The sequence below is a fragment of the Pygoscelis adeliae genome, unplaced genomic scaffold (genome assembly GCF_000699105.1).
Source record: "Pygoscelis adeliae isolate BGI_AS28 unplaced genomic scaffold, ASM69910v1 Scaffold154, whole genome shotgun sequence".
Classification (NCBI taxonomy): Eukaryota; Metazoa; Chordata; class Aves; order Sphenisciformes; family Spheniscidae; genus Pygoscelis; species Pygoscelis adeliae.
The window spans coordinates 2,470,502-2,489,486 of record NW_008825113.1 but is presented as its reverse complement, the minus strand read 5'-3'; the positions used below and the strand labels follow the sequence as shown (position 1 = coordinate 2,489,486).

General features: G+C 38.6%; 1 protein-coding gene across 1 annotated transcript in view; it reads right to left on the bottom strand.

The window, feature by feature from the left end:
* Positions 1-16,491, bottom strand: part of DOPEY2 (dopey family member 2) — a 52,645-nt gene extending 36,154 nt beyond the window's left edge. Inside the window, exons 1-8 of the mRNA XM_009327964.1 lie at positions 16,354-16,491; positions 6,386-6,567; positions 6,126-6,296; positions 3,490-3,679; positions 2,518-2,616; positions 1,645-1,768; positions 828-928; positions 259-373 (exon numbers count right to left, since the gene is read on the bottom strand). Of these exons, the coding sequence (XP_009326239.1) occupies positions 259-373; positions 828-928; positions 1,645-1,768; positions 2,518-2,616; positions 3,490-3,679; positions 6,126-6,296; positions 6,386-6,567; positions 16,354-16,491 (1,120 nt within the window). The remainder of the gene's footprint in view (positions 1-258; positions 374-827; positions 929-1,644; positions 1,769-2,517; positions 2,617-3,489; positions 3,680-6,125; positions 6,297-6,385; positions 6,568-16,353) is intronic.
* Positions 16,492-18,985: the final 2,494 nt, after the last annotated feature.

Genomic DNA, 18,985 nt, shown 5'->3' with positions numbered 1-18,985 from the left:
AGGATACATCCACACTACACAGCGGAGTGCTCTGCAGAAGAGCCAGAGATAACCTGGAGAGGGTGCTTGCTCCAGAGCACCGTTCTGAACCAGGTCCAAGGCAAGGAACATAGCCCCCTGCACACTAATACACAATGCACACATATTCAGAACTCGGAAGAATTGCGCAGGGTGTTGTCTTGAGTCCTACTGTCAAAGGCGATGAACACCAAGTTGTAAGTCGTTAGCAGTCATAACAGAAGTGACAAGCAACTTTACCTATTTCAGGTTTGTCAAGGAGACTGATCAGGATGCGGAAGGGTTTCAAATAAGCTTGATGCTGTTCCTCTGTATCAGACTCTGGGAATTTCTGGTGTAAAATTTCAATCAAACTCTAGTAAAAAGAAAACATCAAAATGTTATAGGTAAAAGAGAGATTGCCATTTTATTAAGACCTGAAGTGTTTCTAAATTTGATTATGTTTAGTACCAACTAGAATTGAACTTCAGTTTTCCATACAGGGTAGACAAATCGATGACATCTTCCCATAATCTGTACTCAAGAGCTGATCTTATTCAGAGAAGCATTTTTAAATAATTCAGGTAGTTCATCAAAGATGCTACACTTTGGTTTTGTTAGATTCCATTTGTATTGTAAGCACATACAATATTGGGATAAATAGAGCACAGCATGCATTCAGAAAGATGAAAAAATAACCACCAAAAGGATGCTATCTTTAGGGACAGAAAGTGAAGGACAAACCAAGTGGCACAGTGAACAATTCTAGATGCAGTTTGCACTAACATTTAAAAGGATCATAAATACATCTGTACACAACGAACACCAACCTCAACCAAAAGATCCTTGGAATATTTTCCAAAGAAATAAATAGCACGGTCTTCAGGACTTGTTGAGTCTGGAGCAAAAGTACCACCTTTAATATCAGAACCTACAAGATGAACAGAGGCATCAGGAGTACAGAGAAACACTACAGTACAGAGCACTACACACATCATTTATACAAATATTGAAATTACACTGTATTTTTAACCTTTGTCATTTCAACACTTTGCTTGAAACTAACTCACGTACTGCCCAAGGACAGCCCACATATCACAGTTTGAGGCATCCAGATGTGCTATACTGAACATAAATCAAAACCAAGGCCAGATCCAGACACGGGGTCAGCAAGGGCAGCCTGCATGCAACTACATGGCTGCAGCTCTTGTCCTGTCACTTTTAGCTTCCTCTTACGCTGTTAAAAGGAGGCAGATGGGGAGAAGCTATAGCTCTCTTATAGCCCCTCCTTGACAATTAAGCCCACGTGGGAATTAATAGACTATTACTTTCAGAAGAGCAAGGTTAAAATAGCTCCCCTCTCCTTTCAGTCCACCGAACCACTTCAGAATGAACTGTGGATAGGACCAGAAATAACTCGTCAGATACCCTGTGATTCAGGACAGTGAAATGAATTCTCCTCTGAAGAGAAGACCTGTTTGCCAAATGAATGGTTAAGTTTATTAAACGGGTACTTCATAAATGGCAACTAAACAACACTTTATCATCATTCATTAACTGCTGAAAAAGTGTATTACATTTTTAAGCACTGATTTTTTTTCTCTTTGGTATTCAGAATACTGAATATAGCTGTATATTGTACAGTACCTAGCAACCATGCATATAATCTTCTATTGAGTGACATGTCTCTCCTCAACAATGTCTGTGTAGCTGCTGACAGAATATAGACTAAATCAGTCCTGTGCAATAGAATAGTGCTTTCGTTGCAGTCCTAGGATGAAAAACAAACATAATTTAGCTGTTTATTAACACTGAAACAAGTCAAATTGGTAATGAGTTCTTTTTTTTAGCTGGTAATACCGTTTTGAAAAAAAAGGCAACAAACCATCAACCACAAAACATTTCGTATACTAAAAATCTCAAGAAAGGCAATCTGACACAGTTGTGATCATTTTCATATTTAAGGTACAGAGCTACAGTTAAGCTAAAAATACTGAAGACTTCATTATGTTATTTATGCATTAAGACTTAAAATTACTTGCTACCTTCAAAATACTGACTATACTACTAGGTAAGTTAGGAAACGATGGGAAACAGCTCTTGTTTTGAGTAATATTTTCTTTCCTAGTCTTTAACAGAAGTATCTTAATTTAGTGCAGATAATTCCAAATGCTGAAATCCTACTTAAAAGGAGCTCAATATTTTTTCCATATGCAGTTTCTCAGGCCTGAATACTTCAAGCACATTCCAAATATCACGCAATATTCACTGTGAAAGCACATCTTCATTTGAAGCATTTTGATGATGTAAAACCAAGTTAGCTGTAAGGAGTCTGAGAAGCAGCAGTCTCCTCCTATTAAAATTGATGGGGAAACAAGAAACTGCAAAATCTGCTCACTGATTTTGAAGGTACAAAATTCAGACATTTGGCAATAACAGAGGTAGGAGCTGGACTGGTTTCACAGAAGACACCTTCCCGCACAAAGTGTGCATGCGACAATACCAGATTAGTCCTCTTACCAAAGCTATATAAAATGGGAAGAAGAAGAGAATCACTTCTAGAGTGTTTCTTTGCACGAGGACATTTGAATCCAATACTGATACACACAAAGACTTTATCTGTAAAAGGAAAAGAAAGCACAACGGTGTTTTACTTCATGATAACATTTAAACTACATTCACTGTTAATAATCACAAGAAGGAAAGAAAGCAAACGGTTACATGTGGACGATATCTTTTTTAAATAAGAGGATAATTGCTCAGCCATTTAACTCCTGCCCCCAAAATGAGTTAAAAAAAAGTTTTGTGTAATACTGTTAAAAGAATCGTTAATACTTACGAAACACTTGGTTTTGTAACAATACAGAATGCCACAGTGTGACATCACCAGCTATCAGACAGAAGGTGAAGCCTCACAAAATGCAGATATTAAAGTACTCTAACTAGCATTACAGTTATTCCATCACTCAAGTTTAACATAAATTACTACCTAATGAAGATTTCCATTTTACTGAAAAAATAAAAAGATACTAAATTTCAGAATTGTCTTCCAGGACTGCAAACACTTTGAGAAATCCACATTAAACTTTGTATGTACTGTATTATAGAAAAGCTGGTCTTCAACCTTAAATGCAAATTCAGAACAGGTAGAGAAAAGATGTCAGGTTTATCTTCTGATTTGAAACAGAGCCAGTCTTTTAAGGCTGTATGCAGTACTGATTACCAAAAACTGCAGAAGCTCCAAAAGACTTGCATTCTGCAGGCTGACCAAAATCTGTATGGGAGATTCTCTGCTACATTTCAGGTAAGATGCTCCCATGAAGTAACAGTATTAAGCAATTCCAAAGTGTGGACCTTTCACCCTCTCTTTCTCTCTCTCCAAAACATTTTTAAGAGCATGTCATTCTAATTTAATACTGAGAAGGCACAATCTGCTAGTATGCTGGTATTATGGTAGATAAGACTGTTCTACGAGGAGTGTAATAAACTTACTGTGAGCTTGTAATCACTGCCGAGCATGTACTTCTGCTGTTTCCCAGACAGGTCTCTGTTGATATGACTGACAACAAAAAGAGAAGCAGGCAGCCTGATGGATGGGCTGACCAGGACACTGCCCCAGAGTGCTCCATAGAACGCTTCTTGGCCCATCAATAAGGAGAGCTTCACAAGCAGAGCATCTGTTCTGTATGGAAATATATTTCACATGAGAAAACAGATTTTTGTTAGTTCAGTTTTAAACCATAAAAAGGCAATTATATGCAGAATTAGTATTGTAGTTGACATAATTTATATCATTTCCTCATCTTTGTATTATCAGTATTGCCCTTTTCACATGACGATGGCCAGCATCTGATTGTATGAAAACAATCAAAAACCACTCAACCCTTTGTCACTGTGCACACTCACTGAAACAAAGTTTCTGTGCATGCTTTGGAAACTTCTCCAGTAATTATCTGCAGACATTAAGCTCTGACCAAATTACTGCAGTGGCTCTGACTGCAAAATATTTACAGTGAGAGGAGCGCAATGTTGAACTGGAAATAATTTAAGCTGATGCCAGATTCTGAAAGCCAATTTTTTCAGTCTGGGAACTGGAAGATATCCTACATATTTGTACTTACAAATCAATGGGCTCAATTTGTAAGTCACTGAACAAAAAAACCCATGAGATAAAATGACACGCTGTCAGTTATTGCACACAAGATTGGTACACTGAAATTAGTTTAATGGTAATCACATTGGAGGTCCTATGACTGAAGGCACGTTCTCTGCTTTGGCAACTCTGTCAGTACTCTGGTATTTTATTATAATGTAAGAATTTAAACCTCACATGAGGAATGCAGAAGTGAGAAAAGAGGGAGAAGTCCAGCACAGAAGAGGGAATAAAATCCCAAATCTGATGTTCCTTTCCATTTCTTTATAAAGTAGCCCTCAAGCCATTTTTTCTTTTCCATTTTGTGTGTGTGTGCAAACTCGCACATATGTGTGTGTTTAAGAAGGAAATAGTGTCTAGGCTGAAGCACGACCTGAGCTAGTACTTCTGCCACTTTCGGGAACAGCAGGGGATGTATTAGTGTTAGTCCTCAATGTTGAAGATTCTGAAAACATTCAGTGGAGAGTCTCTTACGAAGCCGAATTTAAAATTAATCTAACACATCTTCCGACAAGATAGCTTGGTCTATCTTTCTTGCACCAGAATCATTATGATGAGTAAACTAAAGAAAGACTTTCTCATGTAATTTTTATATTTCACAAAATAACATTAAATTAATTTTAGCATAAATCTTTCACAGTGAAACATACGGTCAGTTCCTGTCTGTGACCCTGTTTGTTCAAGGCAAGGAGGAAAACAATGCCATCAAGAATAGGGGAAAAAAGGTATAAAACCAGAAGTCGGAAATTAATCTGCAGTTCCCATTAACTCACTAGTTCAAATTTAGTCAGTTTCAAAATAAGTTCAGTCTCCCTAAAAAGGCTTCAGATAGACGGAGACTTAGTTCCAAGGGATCCCCTTTCTCCCCCAAGTCCCCAGCAACTAGTGCTGTAGGAAAGAGAAAACTATACACCATCACTTATAAGCCTGCCTGACAAAAAGCACATACTAAAATTCATGTTTCTACAGCAGATGTATAAGAGATATATACTTGTCCATAGATCTGACATTCTGGAATTGGCAACTGAATGCTACTCAACAAGCTGGAAACACGTGCAGTCTACTCTTAGCCACTCCAGCAATTGATATGAGCCTTCAATTTAATACTTGTTTTTAAAAAGGGGCATTAGACGTAGAAGTATTTTGCTTATCAACTGTAATCTACGCAGCCTAGCATATCTTGCCTTTTTTTTTTTTTTTTTTAAAGTGTACACACAGCTATTTAACATTCAAAAAGGGCAGAGAGAACAGCCAGCACATCCAGACTGGTAATACAGAAGGAAGTACATTACCAATGCAACGTTTAGTGACTCTTTAAGCAAAGAAACATTTGGATGAAACCCACAGTGGTTGAGTTCTTATAAGATCTTACAAAACAGTTCTGGTAACTGAAGTAAAACCGCTATGCAAATGGGTGCTGAGCTGCTCTTCTCAGCACACTTCCTGATCCCGACTTAATGTACTGAATGCCATTGTCATTACTGCCAGGGGCACCCAAGAGTGAGAGAGATAATTTTTTCCACAATAGATTTTATAACAGTTGCCTCTTGCCCGTGTTTTCAGAACCTGAGGGTAAGTATCTGGTATAGAAAGACTGGAAAAAATTCAGCTGCTCTCTCATGCTACAATATTTAAATAGAATTTATCGACAGAGCAGTGGTTTGGGGAGTCATGTTAATTATTTAGGAGTTCAGAGGAGCTTTAAGAAATAGTTTTCATTCCTTTCTCTCAGCACATCTATTTTTAATACTCCTTTTCCTCTTCTCTCCTCTTCTCCTCCTGAGATGAAAATAGAAGGGGAAAGGGTTTTTCTACTTTAGCACTATTCATTGCATCTTTCAGGGGCTCACCATTCTTCCACCCTTAGAAACTCTTTTATCAAGCCTTCTATATAGAGAGCTGACAGAAATTTCCTCAGAATTCCCTAGGAAAGCAAAACACTGTATATTGCTTTTAAATTAATATTAGCTCTTACCTGTCATAAATTTCTGATCCTTCCTCCAATCCAGGCAGCAGTCCAATTACAAAGGCTTGAAGACCAGGCAGGAGGGACTTTTGGAGAGGAAGAAAGTATTTCTCGTACAAACCAAGGAGGACAGGCCTCACTGACATTGCTGCATTTGTCAGCAGAGGAAACAAACCAGAGCTTTTAAAAAAAAAAAAGAAAAAAGAAAAAAAAAGATTAGTTAATTAAAATAGACTGTGAAATGCATATGCTTTTAAAGAAAAGTTTACCTGTACAAGAATAAATCCTTGGCAAGCCATTTTGTCCCAATAATTTTAAAGATTATTTCATAGGTTTCTAGTGCCTTTAAATGCACTCCACTAGGTAGTGCTGGATGCAAACACTGAGATAATCTTTTACTGATGATCAGCCGTCTTGGCAATAGAGAATACTTCAGGTTACTCTGAAGAGCCTGTGGAAGAAAGGAGATGAGAATAAACAGCTATAATGTATATGATCACTGCATGTCAAAGCTTTCCTACTAGCACATTAAGAAGAACTAAATGCATTCAAGAGTTTTCTCTCTTAAATACATTTTGTTACACTGAAACAGCAGAATTCTGCAACTGAGTTTTCGTATGGAATCAGTCATGAACAATCTAGAAAAGTCTGGTCTTACTTTGCTTAGAGGCTGGAAAATGAAGTCAAAGGACAGGACAGGGACAGGGTACACTTACCCTATCTCCAGGGGAAGTAGGGAAGTAACAAGAACAGCATCTCAGCTTTTAAGGACAGGGAATAAAGTAAGAATTAAATAACTATCTTTCCTCATAAAGTTTCATTTCATGTAGAGCTGAAATATAAAGCAAAAACCTTCCGACCAAAGCAGGCATGATTAAATGGGACAAAACCGTCTTAGAAGTTATTTGTAATTCTGTGTGGCTACATTCAGTAAGCTTTATTAACTATTCCCACTGTATTCACATATAAGTAAAAGATCTTCAGGATAGGACATAGTTAACTAAGTAGTGCAGACAGGCCAGGTCTCTGGAAAAAACAAACTGTAGCACCTTTCTTGGGAAAGATTACTCTTTTCCTTGAACCGTGCATGCATTTCAGCAAGGTAAATAAGTATGTCTCTTCAATTCAGAGACAATTAAAAAAAGAAGTTGCAAGTAAATGGCACTTTAGCCTTTAATCACTGTCTGCTAACACAAACAGATGTTTCACTGCAGATTGACATTTGGGATGTTTTCAGGATTAGGCAAATTCTTGACTCTCCCAAAGGTTAAGCCATGGTCTTATCCTACGTAATTGCTTTAAACTTGAGGTTCTTCTATCCTGCCTGAAAAAAGGTTTTGAAAAAGCAGCAGGCAAGTGAACTACCTGTCCTTGCTCATTTCCAGGAAAAAAACCAAACCAGTTCGCCGATGACCGCAGCATTCAGTTGAATGCTGAATAGTCTCAGCAGCAGTAAGAGGAAGAGATAAAACCCATCATCTTTCAAAGGTGTGTGCAACTTATCGTTTAAGACTTTGCAGTTGGTGGGCACGAGAAGCTAGAATCTGTGAGACTACTATTGTGTTATTTCTCCCACTTGCTACCCTGCCTAAACTGAGAGACCAGCTGTTTGTAAAGAGCTTCTAGTAAATAAAACTTGCTCAAGAAAAAAACAGGGTGAGAGTTTGTGACAACAGTAAATAGAAATGTCACACCATTCTGAAATACATACAGTACAGATGCCATTTAGAGCCAATTAATTTCCTTCCTTCCCTCCACCACTGGGCATGAGATCTGCATTTTAATAGGTACTAAAAACTAGAATCCAAGAATACAGCAATATTTTACATATGAAACTAAACCAGGTTATATTTGTGGAGTTATCTTTTACATCTTTTATATTTGAGAGATTTACTCATATGTTACATGAGTAATATTATTTCAATATTAAAGATTGAAATCCTTAACACTTGTAACAGCTTTGAAGACTGCTTGAAAGCTGGACTTTGAAACATTCTGTTTATATTGGTTGGTATGTATTTGCCCACACCCTCTGTATATATAAAAGAAGGTAATTACAAAAAAATATGCCAATGGTAAATATTTTTCCTCTCAGTCTTAAGATTGAACAAATACCATCTTAATATTCTATCAGTTAAAATTTAATCATCAGCTAGGTAGAAAATGAAAACATTCACTGTTTATTACACAAAGAATCTGATCCATTACAGAAATAATGTCATCTCATAAAGTGTCTTGTTTGGCTTATTTCATTTCCTAAGGATGTGAAGTAAATCTCCACCAGCAAATAAGAACTTGCCTTCCCCAAACATCAAAACATTTAGTCAGAAGAGGAAAAAATACTCCAGGTATATTAGGAGTTGAATAGTGGATATTCAGGGATAACTCAGTGTTAAGTATTTCTCCTGGGTAACTCTGAAACCTTCCAATGCCCAAATTCCAGCAGGTGAGACTAACTTAGAACAAGATTACATTCACGTACGTGTGCCAACCATACTGCTTCACCTAAAGAATCAGAAAACATCTCTGTATAGGAAGCAAGATTTGCAGGCATTTATTATGATCCTCATACATAAGCTGAGGAGAGCTTCTGCCCATCACACCAGAATGATTTCTGAGATGAAACTCCCTTCTCAAAAGTACATAATCTTTTTTTCTGACTTGGGTTGAAGAAATACACAGTCGGATACAAACTACAATTCTCCTCAAGAGTGGGTGTTCCTGGTTAACAGTTGTCTCTAATCTTCCAGCAGATGCAAGGCGTTTTAAACCACACTGCAACATATTAGAAGACTGTGGTTGCACCAAGAGCCATTCCAGCAGAGAGATGGGCTGGCTGCTGCTTTGCTCAAAGGTTCAGATTCTTAACAGCTTCCACAGAACTGCAGGGCTCAAAGAATTTTAAAAGGGCTGAAAGACATTAATTAGCGGACGGCTCTAAAGCTGTTCACTGAAATAAGAGTGACATGATAATATACATATTTCCAAATGCTAATTAGTTTCTGTGAGCCGACAGGCAAAGCTAAGCAGCTTGATTTTTAAATATCCTGAGCTCCCACAACTGAAAAAAAGAATCAGTTGTCTGTGACATCTAGGACTGGTGAAATGCCATTACAATTTCAGCTGTTAGAGGTTAAATGTTGCGATAGCAAGCCTGGTATCATTCGCACTGTGTGCAGATGAAGATCCCATCCCAAACCACTGCTTCCACATTCAGAATCCAACACGAACAACCGCAGATGGACAACTCTGCTCACAGGTTTCGACATCTGTTGTTTACCCATTCTTTTGATTCTTGTGAGCTTAATTTGACCGTCTTCATTTACACATGGGCTGAAGCCCGCCCGTGATCTACTTTTCCTCCTTGTCTCCAACTGCTTTCCACATGAGCAGTTATGGTGGCAGAAGTGTTAAATGTCACTGGAACTGCTAGTAAGGGTTGGTTTGAGAAGCCTGAACTGCCAGCAAGTACTCCACGCTTAATATATCATCCCAGGGTTTGGTTTTCACAGATCAGTGAGAAATCAACAATCCCAGAAAACCAGGAAGTATTTGACCTACCACTGGCTTTTAAAATAAAGACTTTAATCAGTAAGTCAGGAAAAAATGAGACATGTAAAGTAATGACTTGTGTCCATGTGCATGCCCAGTTTTCAACTTTTCACAGGTTATTTTTCTTTATGACTGACTAGAGAATACATTATACACACTAAACATTTTCTAATGCATAAGCATTCTCAGAGTTTCTTTGAATGTCGGCTCTAAAGGGTAGAAAGGGAAGACTATCTGTTCTTTGCAGCAGTGTATACATGTGCCTTAAAACAAAACAGACACACATACACAGAGGAATATTTGCATTTCCACAGTTACTGGTTTAAGTCATTCTGCACTGCTTTATAGCACCACTAGGCATCAGTTAGATCAATTTGTCTAGACATAAAAAATGGAAGCAAACCAAGTAAATATTTTATTTACATAACTAGAATTCCAGAAAAAGGCAGCATGTACATCAATTTATAAGATTATCTTCAACTAGGAGATACTATAATTCTTGTTTTAGACAACAGTGGTTGGGAGTAGAGGGGAGAAGGAGAGCCTGTGATTCCATTTTCCACTGATTCATTTTCCAAGTAAGTAAAAAAAAATTCTAAACAGAGCTCCAGTTTCCATAAAAAAAGCAGCATGAAGTTCAAAGATGGTTGTGAGGAAACTGTAAACTAGGAGCTGGAGTTATATTAAAAAGCGGGGAAAAAAAAAAGATATAAAATTTAAAGAAAAGGTACAAAATATCCCTAGTCCTGCACATTGCATTTGCACATCGGGTGTGGTGAAGTTCCATAAAGCAATTAGGAGGCAAAGCTTCCCTTCTTCTCTAAGATATAAGGCTTGCCTTCAACAGAAGGCAAGTGGTGCTTGTGTTTGTAATTCGGCCAACAGTTGTTACAAAGCCATGGCAGTCAGAGTTCTCATATGAAGCAACTGGTGTAATTAACGGCTATGCTCATTAAATCCATATTTCAGAAGAATCCTTCTCTTCTGTCCCCTCAAGAACAGACACATTGTAACATTAAGTGTTACTACTGAAACAAACAATAGTTGTGCAGCTGCAATGATTTTTGTGCTCTTTCCCCTTCCCCTCCAAACAGATCAAGTGTTTGGTTGAGATCATATTCACCCTGAAGTTTCTGAAGCAAGAAAAGCCTACAGAAATGAAAAGTAACATACTTATTTTCTATTGAAAGTCAAATTAAAAAATAACAAACAACCCAAAACTTTGAAATTGCAGACTAAAGACTAAAAATTAGTATGGTAAGAACTTATAAACTGTGCATTTACACACTTGTGTTATGTCCAAGGATAAAAAGCAGTTTGAAAGTGCTCTTTCAGAGCAAATATTGCTATCATTACTAAGCAAGTCAACCATGCTGTAAGCATAAAATAAATCCCTCTAGAACAACTGATTTTCCAAATGTTATAATATTTTGTTTTCATGGTGAACAATAACTATAAATGAACATCTTGCTCAGAAAAGGGACACTGGCCTGCCAGCCAGGCTCAGTGGCAACAGTCACTAGTGAAGCTTATGTGCAAGTTCCATACCACTGATATCCAAAAACTGTTGAAAAATTGTTGAACTAGGTATTTCTGCCAATATGCACGGCAAAATCCTGACCATTAGTCTTGTCAAACAGATGCAAGTTGGGGTTTTTTGGTAGGCTGGTTGGCTTTTTTTTGTTTGGTTTTTGTTATTGTTGTTTTTTAGTATGTATGGATTAAATGAACAAACAGGTGAGTTTAAACATTCACTTGCCAAAAACCCAGTGAGATTTTGTGCTCTTCTGTGAATCAGTACATTTCAGAGACTTTTTTTGAAAACCTCCTTTCATAGTTTCCTTACAAAAGCAGGCTCTGAAATCTAATATTTACTACCGCTCAGTTCTTCATTTTGCAAACTGCGCCACTTATCTACTGTTTGCCTGCACCTAGAGTTAAAATTTCAGGAAAATATATGCTTATAATCTGGATTAAAAACCCTAAGGCAAAGTATGCACTTGGATTTTCATAATTTCATAATATTTTTAGCCTCTTAATTGCCTGAAGTTCCCCCTACATGAATACTTTTATACATATTTCATATAATACACATATCTGTTTATATTTTGCATAGACAGTGACAAGCATTTTGGATATGAAAACAATGTTAAAATCACCTGTTTCACTGATAAAGCCACATATGCTGAACCACCACCTATTTCTAGGTTTAAAAAGACAACACCCCTCCCCCCCAGCATTTTTTTCTATCAAAGTGATTTCTCAGAGTTGTATCCTTTTACAACATTGGAACAAGCTGGCAAAATCTGCAATAGCGTAATCACATTTTAGCACTAAGACAATTGAGAAAGATTACTGTATTCTGGATGCAACAATCTGTACTGAACATCTGAAAACCTTAGTCGCAAAACAGTGCTTTCCAACAGCGAACATATGCAGATTTGCAAAAACAATAAAAACATGTTTCAAAGCTGTATCCAAGAACAATACTGAGAGGATAATAATCCTACTTCTTGAAGCATGGAGCAGCCTAGGCTGCAACTACTAAATGACTGCTTTATAGTAACTAGAGCCTGAACAGAAGCAAAGCACAGAGAGAAAGACATTTACAAGTGGAATATGAGTAAGTTTCGGGGCAAAGCTGAAGACCCTCTTTAAAACACTGACACCCATATTTACTGCCTGTTTAACGCATCTGTTTGCATCTGTCCACTTATATTCTTCTTTAAGTATTTATAAACATTACTTTCCATTGTTTCTCCTTCACCATGATGATGCATAACACCCGTACTATTCAAACTAAAACCCCAAAAATCTTTCCCTTACAAAATTGGGGTGTAGCATAAGTTAGCAAATTCTGCAAACTCTCCATCCTTCGCTCATGCTCACACTTGGTACCCGCAGTTCTGTTCAGAACACTGCAAGGGACCTTAATCTTACCTACCTTAGAGGCCTAGGTCAGCTAAAAAAGATGGGCAAAACTGCAGTAACTCACCTCAGGCTCCCTATAAAACCAATGAGGAACACGCCATTTCAGGGCAGTGTTCATCTGACCTACTTTAAATAGCAAGAGATGAGTCACAAAACAATAAAAAAACCCCAAACAAACCCCTTATTCCTCTCCCTGTCTAAAAGTGATTCAAGGTGAATCTGTCCACACTGAAGTCATGTGAAGTTAAATAAGGCTCATCTCCCTTAAGTGACAAAAAATAGATCTACAAACTGATCCGTCTGGCTGACCATTCAGATTAAAGTCAACTGGTTTCTCTGTTGATTCCCTAGTTCTACAAGTCACTGTGAAACATCAGAACCATAGAAGCAACAGAGAAATTGTGAAGAAACCTTCAGTTTAACCTTGGTAGCTAAGTAGTAATAGAAAGAAGTAGCAGAGTTGTCTCTTTTCACCAGGAGTAACAGCAGCAAGAGCTCCAAGATCACTTGTTTCACCAAAGCCAAAGGGATCTGGATCAGCTCCCTCCATTCTTTTTCCCTCATCTTTAAGCAGCAAGAGCCTGTGCTGCTTCCTCCAGACCTTGTATTGAAAAGGTAATGCCACTGAGCTTCTATAGAAATGAGAGGGAGAGAGAGAGAGAGAGTGTGTGTGTGTAAAAAAGCATGAAAAGTACTTCCGAACCTCCTCAACTTACTCATCCTATTTTGTCTCTCCCTTTCTCAGCATTTTCACATTTGTTTAATAATAGCCATCACTGCACACTAGTTACTGACATCCAGGTTCCTCAATATGACCATGTGCAGTGTTTAAAAACATTTTTATCATTGAGATACTGTTGATCTCCTCCCTCCTAGCCATTGTCTCCCTGCTCGTTCGTTTACCCTCAGAACCGACTGTAGAAGAAATTAGGCTCCTATGTTAGAAACACCTCCCCCTCCCCCCAACGCTAACAGAACTCAACAACAATATTTATGTTTTAGGATGTAAGAGACCAAGTAATCATAGGAGTTAAAAGAATAGCTATTGACATCTTATTTCACAATCTTCCTTTTGGCAGCACATTCCCCTGACATATCACGCTCATTTTCAGATAACAGACAGAAGCAGATGAACGCTGGGGATGATTTGCTCTACCAATTCTTAAGCTCCTAAAATGATTAAGTCCATAAAATACCACAGCAGATGGAGTGGTGTAACAGCTAAAAGCTTTTTTGCTTGGTTTCTACTATGCTGCTACATATTTTGGCAATTCTATACCTGAATAAGAGTTTCAGATAGGTGTTAATCAGTTCAGCATGTTCATCTAGGTCAAGATAAAAGATCAAAGCCTACCTCTTGCCAGAGGTAAGAAATCTCTCACTCTAATTATTACTTATTTTCCCTTTTGCGAGAAGCATTCTGAAGGCTTCTAGCTCTCTTTATTGACTCAACAGGAATCATAATGAAACAGTGAGGGCAGAAATGTGTAACTCCTATCGCCAGAGCAATATTCAGCTTTTCTCCTCTGAAGAGGAAAGAACATGCCTGCCCTTAAAAAAACCTCAATTTGGCAAATGTTGTCCCAATTTTCAAGAAGAGTAAGAAGGAAGACCCTGGTAATTACAGGCCTGTCAGTCTCACTTCAGCACCTGGTAAAATTATGGAGAAGGATATTCTGGGAGTTATTGAAAAACACTTGAAAGACAACGCGGTCATTGGTCATAGCCAGCACGGGTTCATGAGAGGAAAGTCCTGCTTAACCAACTTAATTTCCTTTTATGACAAGGTCACCCATCTAGTTGGCCAAGGGAAGCCAGTAGATGTGGGGTTTTTTTTATTTTAGCAAAGCTTTTGATACTGTCTCTCACAGTATCCTTCCGGATAAACTGTCCGGCACACAGCTAGACAAGTGCATAATACGTTGGCTGAGCAACTGGCTGATGGGTCGGGCTCAAAGAGTTATAGTTAATGGGGTTACATCAGGCTGGTGGCCAGTCACCAGTAGGGTTCCCCAGGGCTCAATTTTAGGGGTAGTGCTCTTTAATGTTTTTATAAATGACCTGGGTGCAGGAATCGAGTGTACATTAAGTGAGCTTGCTGATGATACTAAAGTAGGAGGACCTGTGGACTCCCTCAAGGGTAGAGAGGCCTTACAGAGAGATCTAGATAGACTAGAGAGCTGGGCAATCACCAACCATATGAAATTTAACAAGAGCAAGTGCTGGATTCTCCACCTGGGATGGGGTAATCCTGGCTATACATACATATTGGGGGACAAGAGGCTGGAGAGCAGCCCCGTGGAAAGAGATCTGGGGATCTGCATTGATGGCAAGTTGAATGTGAGTCAACAGTGTGCCTTGGCAGCCAAAAGGGCCAACCATGTCCTGGGGTGCATCAAGCACAGCATAGCTGGCTGGTCGAAGAAGGTGATTGTCCCACTCTACACTGCACTGGTGAGGCCCCACCTTGAGTACTGTGTGCAGTTTTGGGTGCCTCAATATAAGAAGGACATCAAACTATTAGTGGGTCCAGAGGAGGGCGACTAAGATGGTGAAAGGTCTCGAGGGCAAGACTTACAAGGAGTGGCTGAGGTCACGTGGTTAATTCAGCTTGGAGAAAAGAAGGCTGAGGGGTGACCTCATTGCAGTCTACAACTTCCTCAAGGAGGGCAGTGGAGGGGGAGGTGCTGATCTCCTCTCTCTGGTGACCAGCGATAGGACACGAGGAAATGGAATGAAGCTGCGTCAGGGGAAGTTCAGACTGGACATCAGGAAAAGGTTCTTCACTGAGAGGGTTGTTGGTGACTGCAACAGCTTCCCCAGGGAAGTGGTCACGGCACCAAGCCTGTCAGAGTTCAAGGAGTGTCTGGATGACGCTCTTAGTCATATGGTTTAGTTTTAGGTGGTCCTGCGAGGAGCAGGGAGTTGGACTTGATGATTCTTATGGGTCCTTTCCAACTTGAGATATTCTATGATTCTAGAATTCTATGGATTCTCCTCCCCTTTAAAAACTCTGTAGAATTAAGGTTTAGCAACGACAGCAAAGACATGTGAGGCATCTATCGGGTAACAACAGATGTTTCCTTATGAATTCTGCAGGACTTGCCGCCTCTCACCCCTATTTCCTTAATGACTGTAACTACTCTTGCCCCACGTACGCTCAGGAAGAGCTTTATGTTAAAAAAGACCAAATGGGACACAAAAAACATACATGCTGTTTCTTGGGCAGGAGGAGAGGATACATTTCCTAGATGTTTTCCCATAAAAGTCTTTTTCTTTTTTCCTATATTCAGCCGTATTTTCCACAGTCATACAAAAGACACCACCAGCAGCAAATCAATTATTTCCCCAAATACAAGGGAAGGGCATGGTCAAGTAAATGTGATCTTTAAATATAAACTTTGACCCAGAATATATACTAAAACTTGTGACCTCCTGTTCTATATAAAGACTTTTTTTAACTGCTCTAGAGTGAGTAACCAGCATCCTGAGGGTTTCTTCGGTGCAAAAACCAAATTAACTTAGCTGTATAAAGGAAACAAATACCATTTGAAGGAAACCTCTATTGGTTTTACCAGCATTTCTCACATTTATATAAAAGATACTGACTTAGCTGCTTCCATTACCCTTCCTTTATGAACTAATATTTTTCTTGAGTGAATTTTCAATTTTGCTAAGTACTGTAAGTTACAGAAAAGTTAATAACAATACAAAGGTAATAAACAAATGAAAAAATATTCCTGTGACACTGTACCTTATTGAGTTTGCCAAGGGAAGATATAAGATCCGCCCATTCACTTGATGATTCAAAGTTTCTCAAGGCTTTCTCAATCGCTGAAGAATAATTTCTGTATCTGTAATCACCAAGTAACTCCTGCTCTTCTGGATCCATCTTCGGTTCTCATAGCAAGGTGAAATTTCCTGGTAAACTAAAACATGCACACAGTTACAAAAAGGTAACCCACATTTATGTTCTGGCAAACCTAAAGTACTGTAAGATAACAATAAATATGTAGAAGCGCTGACAGATCACAATAAACAGGTCATCTGATCAAGTTTCAACACAAAGTTAAAAATAATTTTACAGGCATGATTCCAACTCCCCACTGCCTGTTTTAGAAGTTTTGCAGTCACATTTTCCTACTTATGAAACATGTTTTTTCCTTCCATGCACATGGATCTCTCACACAATAACAAAGGAAAGGAATATAAAGTCTCACTATAAACAGTCAAAGCGCTGACAAGGAGTTAGGGAGAAGTAAATAGTTTTCATAACTTATCATCTGTGCAGTGTTTTGAAAGGTTACCTGTAGCAGTGGAATGTGAAATATTTCATATCAAAATACAACTTTCCAGAGGAATCCCGTGAAGGGGCCTCTCAGCCCACAGCAGAAGGAGCTCTCAGAACTCTGCATCTCAACCTGTCAGCAGCAGATGCTGAAGTACAAGACCAAGGCGTTGTGCCAAAGTGTCAAGGCATGCATTCTAATCTTCATTTATTTCACCAAAAAGTATCCGTATATTTTTACGAAGGAAAAATAAGTTACCCAGACCTGATTTTCTCATATTCTGTAATGCATTTATTTTAAAAAACCAAAACACACCTGTTTTAGAGCAATGGGAAACAAGCGTGGTTAGATTTTATGTACTGAAAAATAATACCTTCACTCCTATGCTAGCTATGACACTAGTTTTCCTGTTAGCTAATATAAAAATATTCTTCTAGAGAGATGCTTAGGTTTAGGAATGCCAGGCTTACCTCAATCCGTGCTACATCACTGATACAGAAAAGAAAGCACAGTCCTATAACAAAATATTTTATAATGTTTCTGAAAGGCATCTGCACTCAGTTTCCTACTGTTAGGACACAAAAATAAACCTAAGTAGTCCTCTATATTCTTTTAGAGCAGGCATCTCTCGCAGCATTAAAAAAAACCCAACCAAATCAACAATTGTGTATCATCCGTTGACTTTAATAAACAACAATAACTACAACAATATAAGATTCTTGGTAGCAAGCTCTAAGAAACAAAAAATGCTGGATGCACCCAAAAAAGAGAAAGGATTTTGAAGGTGGGTTTAAGCCACCTTTGCACTCCCCTGATAGGAGGATTCAGCCATTGCCAATACAACCACTCTATGTCATCCAACCTAGATCCACCTCTATGAAAGAAAAAAAGAAAAGTATTATCACACAATGTCATCAGGGCCATGTTTGGTTGGTTGGTTGGTTTTGTTTGTTTGTTTTGCTACAGTAAAGGTTTAATTTTCTGTTTTCACCGGGATGTATGCAGTGCTTCTCACAGCAGAGAGTAAAAAAAAACCCACTGCCTTGCAGGATGTAACGTTCATCTGGGATACAGCTATCCTTGCTCCAACAAGGATTTAAAAAAAATGTCAACCCTCCCATAAAACCTAACAAAGTGGCAAACTTGCAATATACTGTCAACAAAAATGACGAGTAATCTGACGTAGACACTGCCCCTGCCACTGGCAGGGCAAGAAATTGAACCCTATTTCCCTCATCTCACATAAGTACCTTAATTGTTGGACTATTGGATTGTATTCATACTCCTTAGAACAAAGCGTGAGCTAGGAAGTATTCCAGCAGCTCTCTGTCAAGTCAAGAGTGCTGCCACTTTCATAAATAAGAGATTTGTCTGGATCATTTAGAATCGGGCAGCCGTTCTGCTGACAGAACACATCAAATTTCTTCGTTTGTAAATGCAATATACCCGCATGAATCCACTTAGAGAACAGGAATCAATCAAATTATCAACAGCACTTAAAGAGTTCTAAATATTCTATGAAAATCATATCCTAAAGCATTCTCATAGCATTAAAACCTGGTCTATTTAAGTAAAATCTAGTTAGATTCTGAGGGTAAAATAGAACGTACCTACTCAAGGAAAAAAAAAAAACTAATAAAACTTCAACTGGGGGAAAAATTGTCTTATACAGTTCTTAAGACGCTTTCTTTGGACTTCGCTGTGAATAGACAGGTGAATAGCGTATTCCCACCCAGAAAAGCAGTGATGGACTTAATGATTGTGTGCATTGACGTTCACGTACCTATGTTGCTAGATGTCAGCAAGGTTTGAAAAAATCCCATAATCTAAATATGGCCAATAGATCGTATTTGTGCTTATATACAAAGGCAGGAGTATTAAAAAAAAAAACCCCAAAACAAAAGCCACTTGCCAGTGACCTTCAGGCACGTCTTCCAAATCCCGGGCCACAAACTTCCTCAGTAAATGGAGACGTTAATAGTTACTCATCAACTTTCAGCATCCTCTTAAGACAGGTTAACGAGGCGGGCGCTCTGCCTCCGATCCCAAGGGACGAGGCGCTGCCTCCCGGGGCTGCGGGGCCTCAGCGGGCAACCC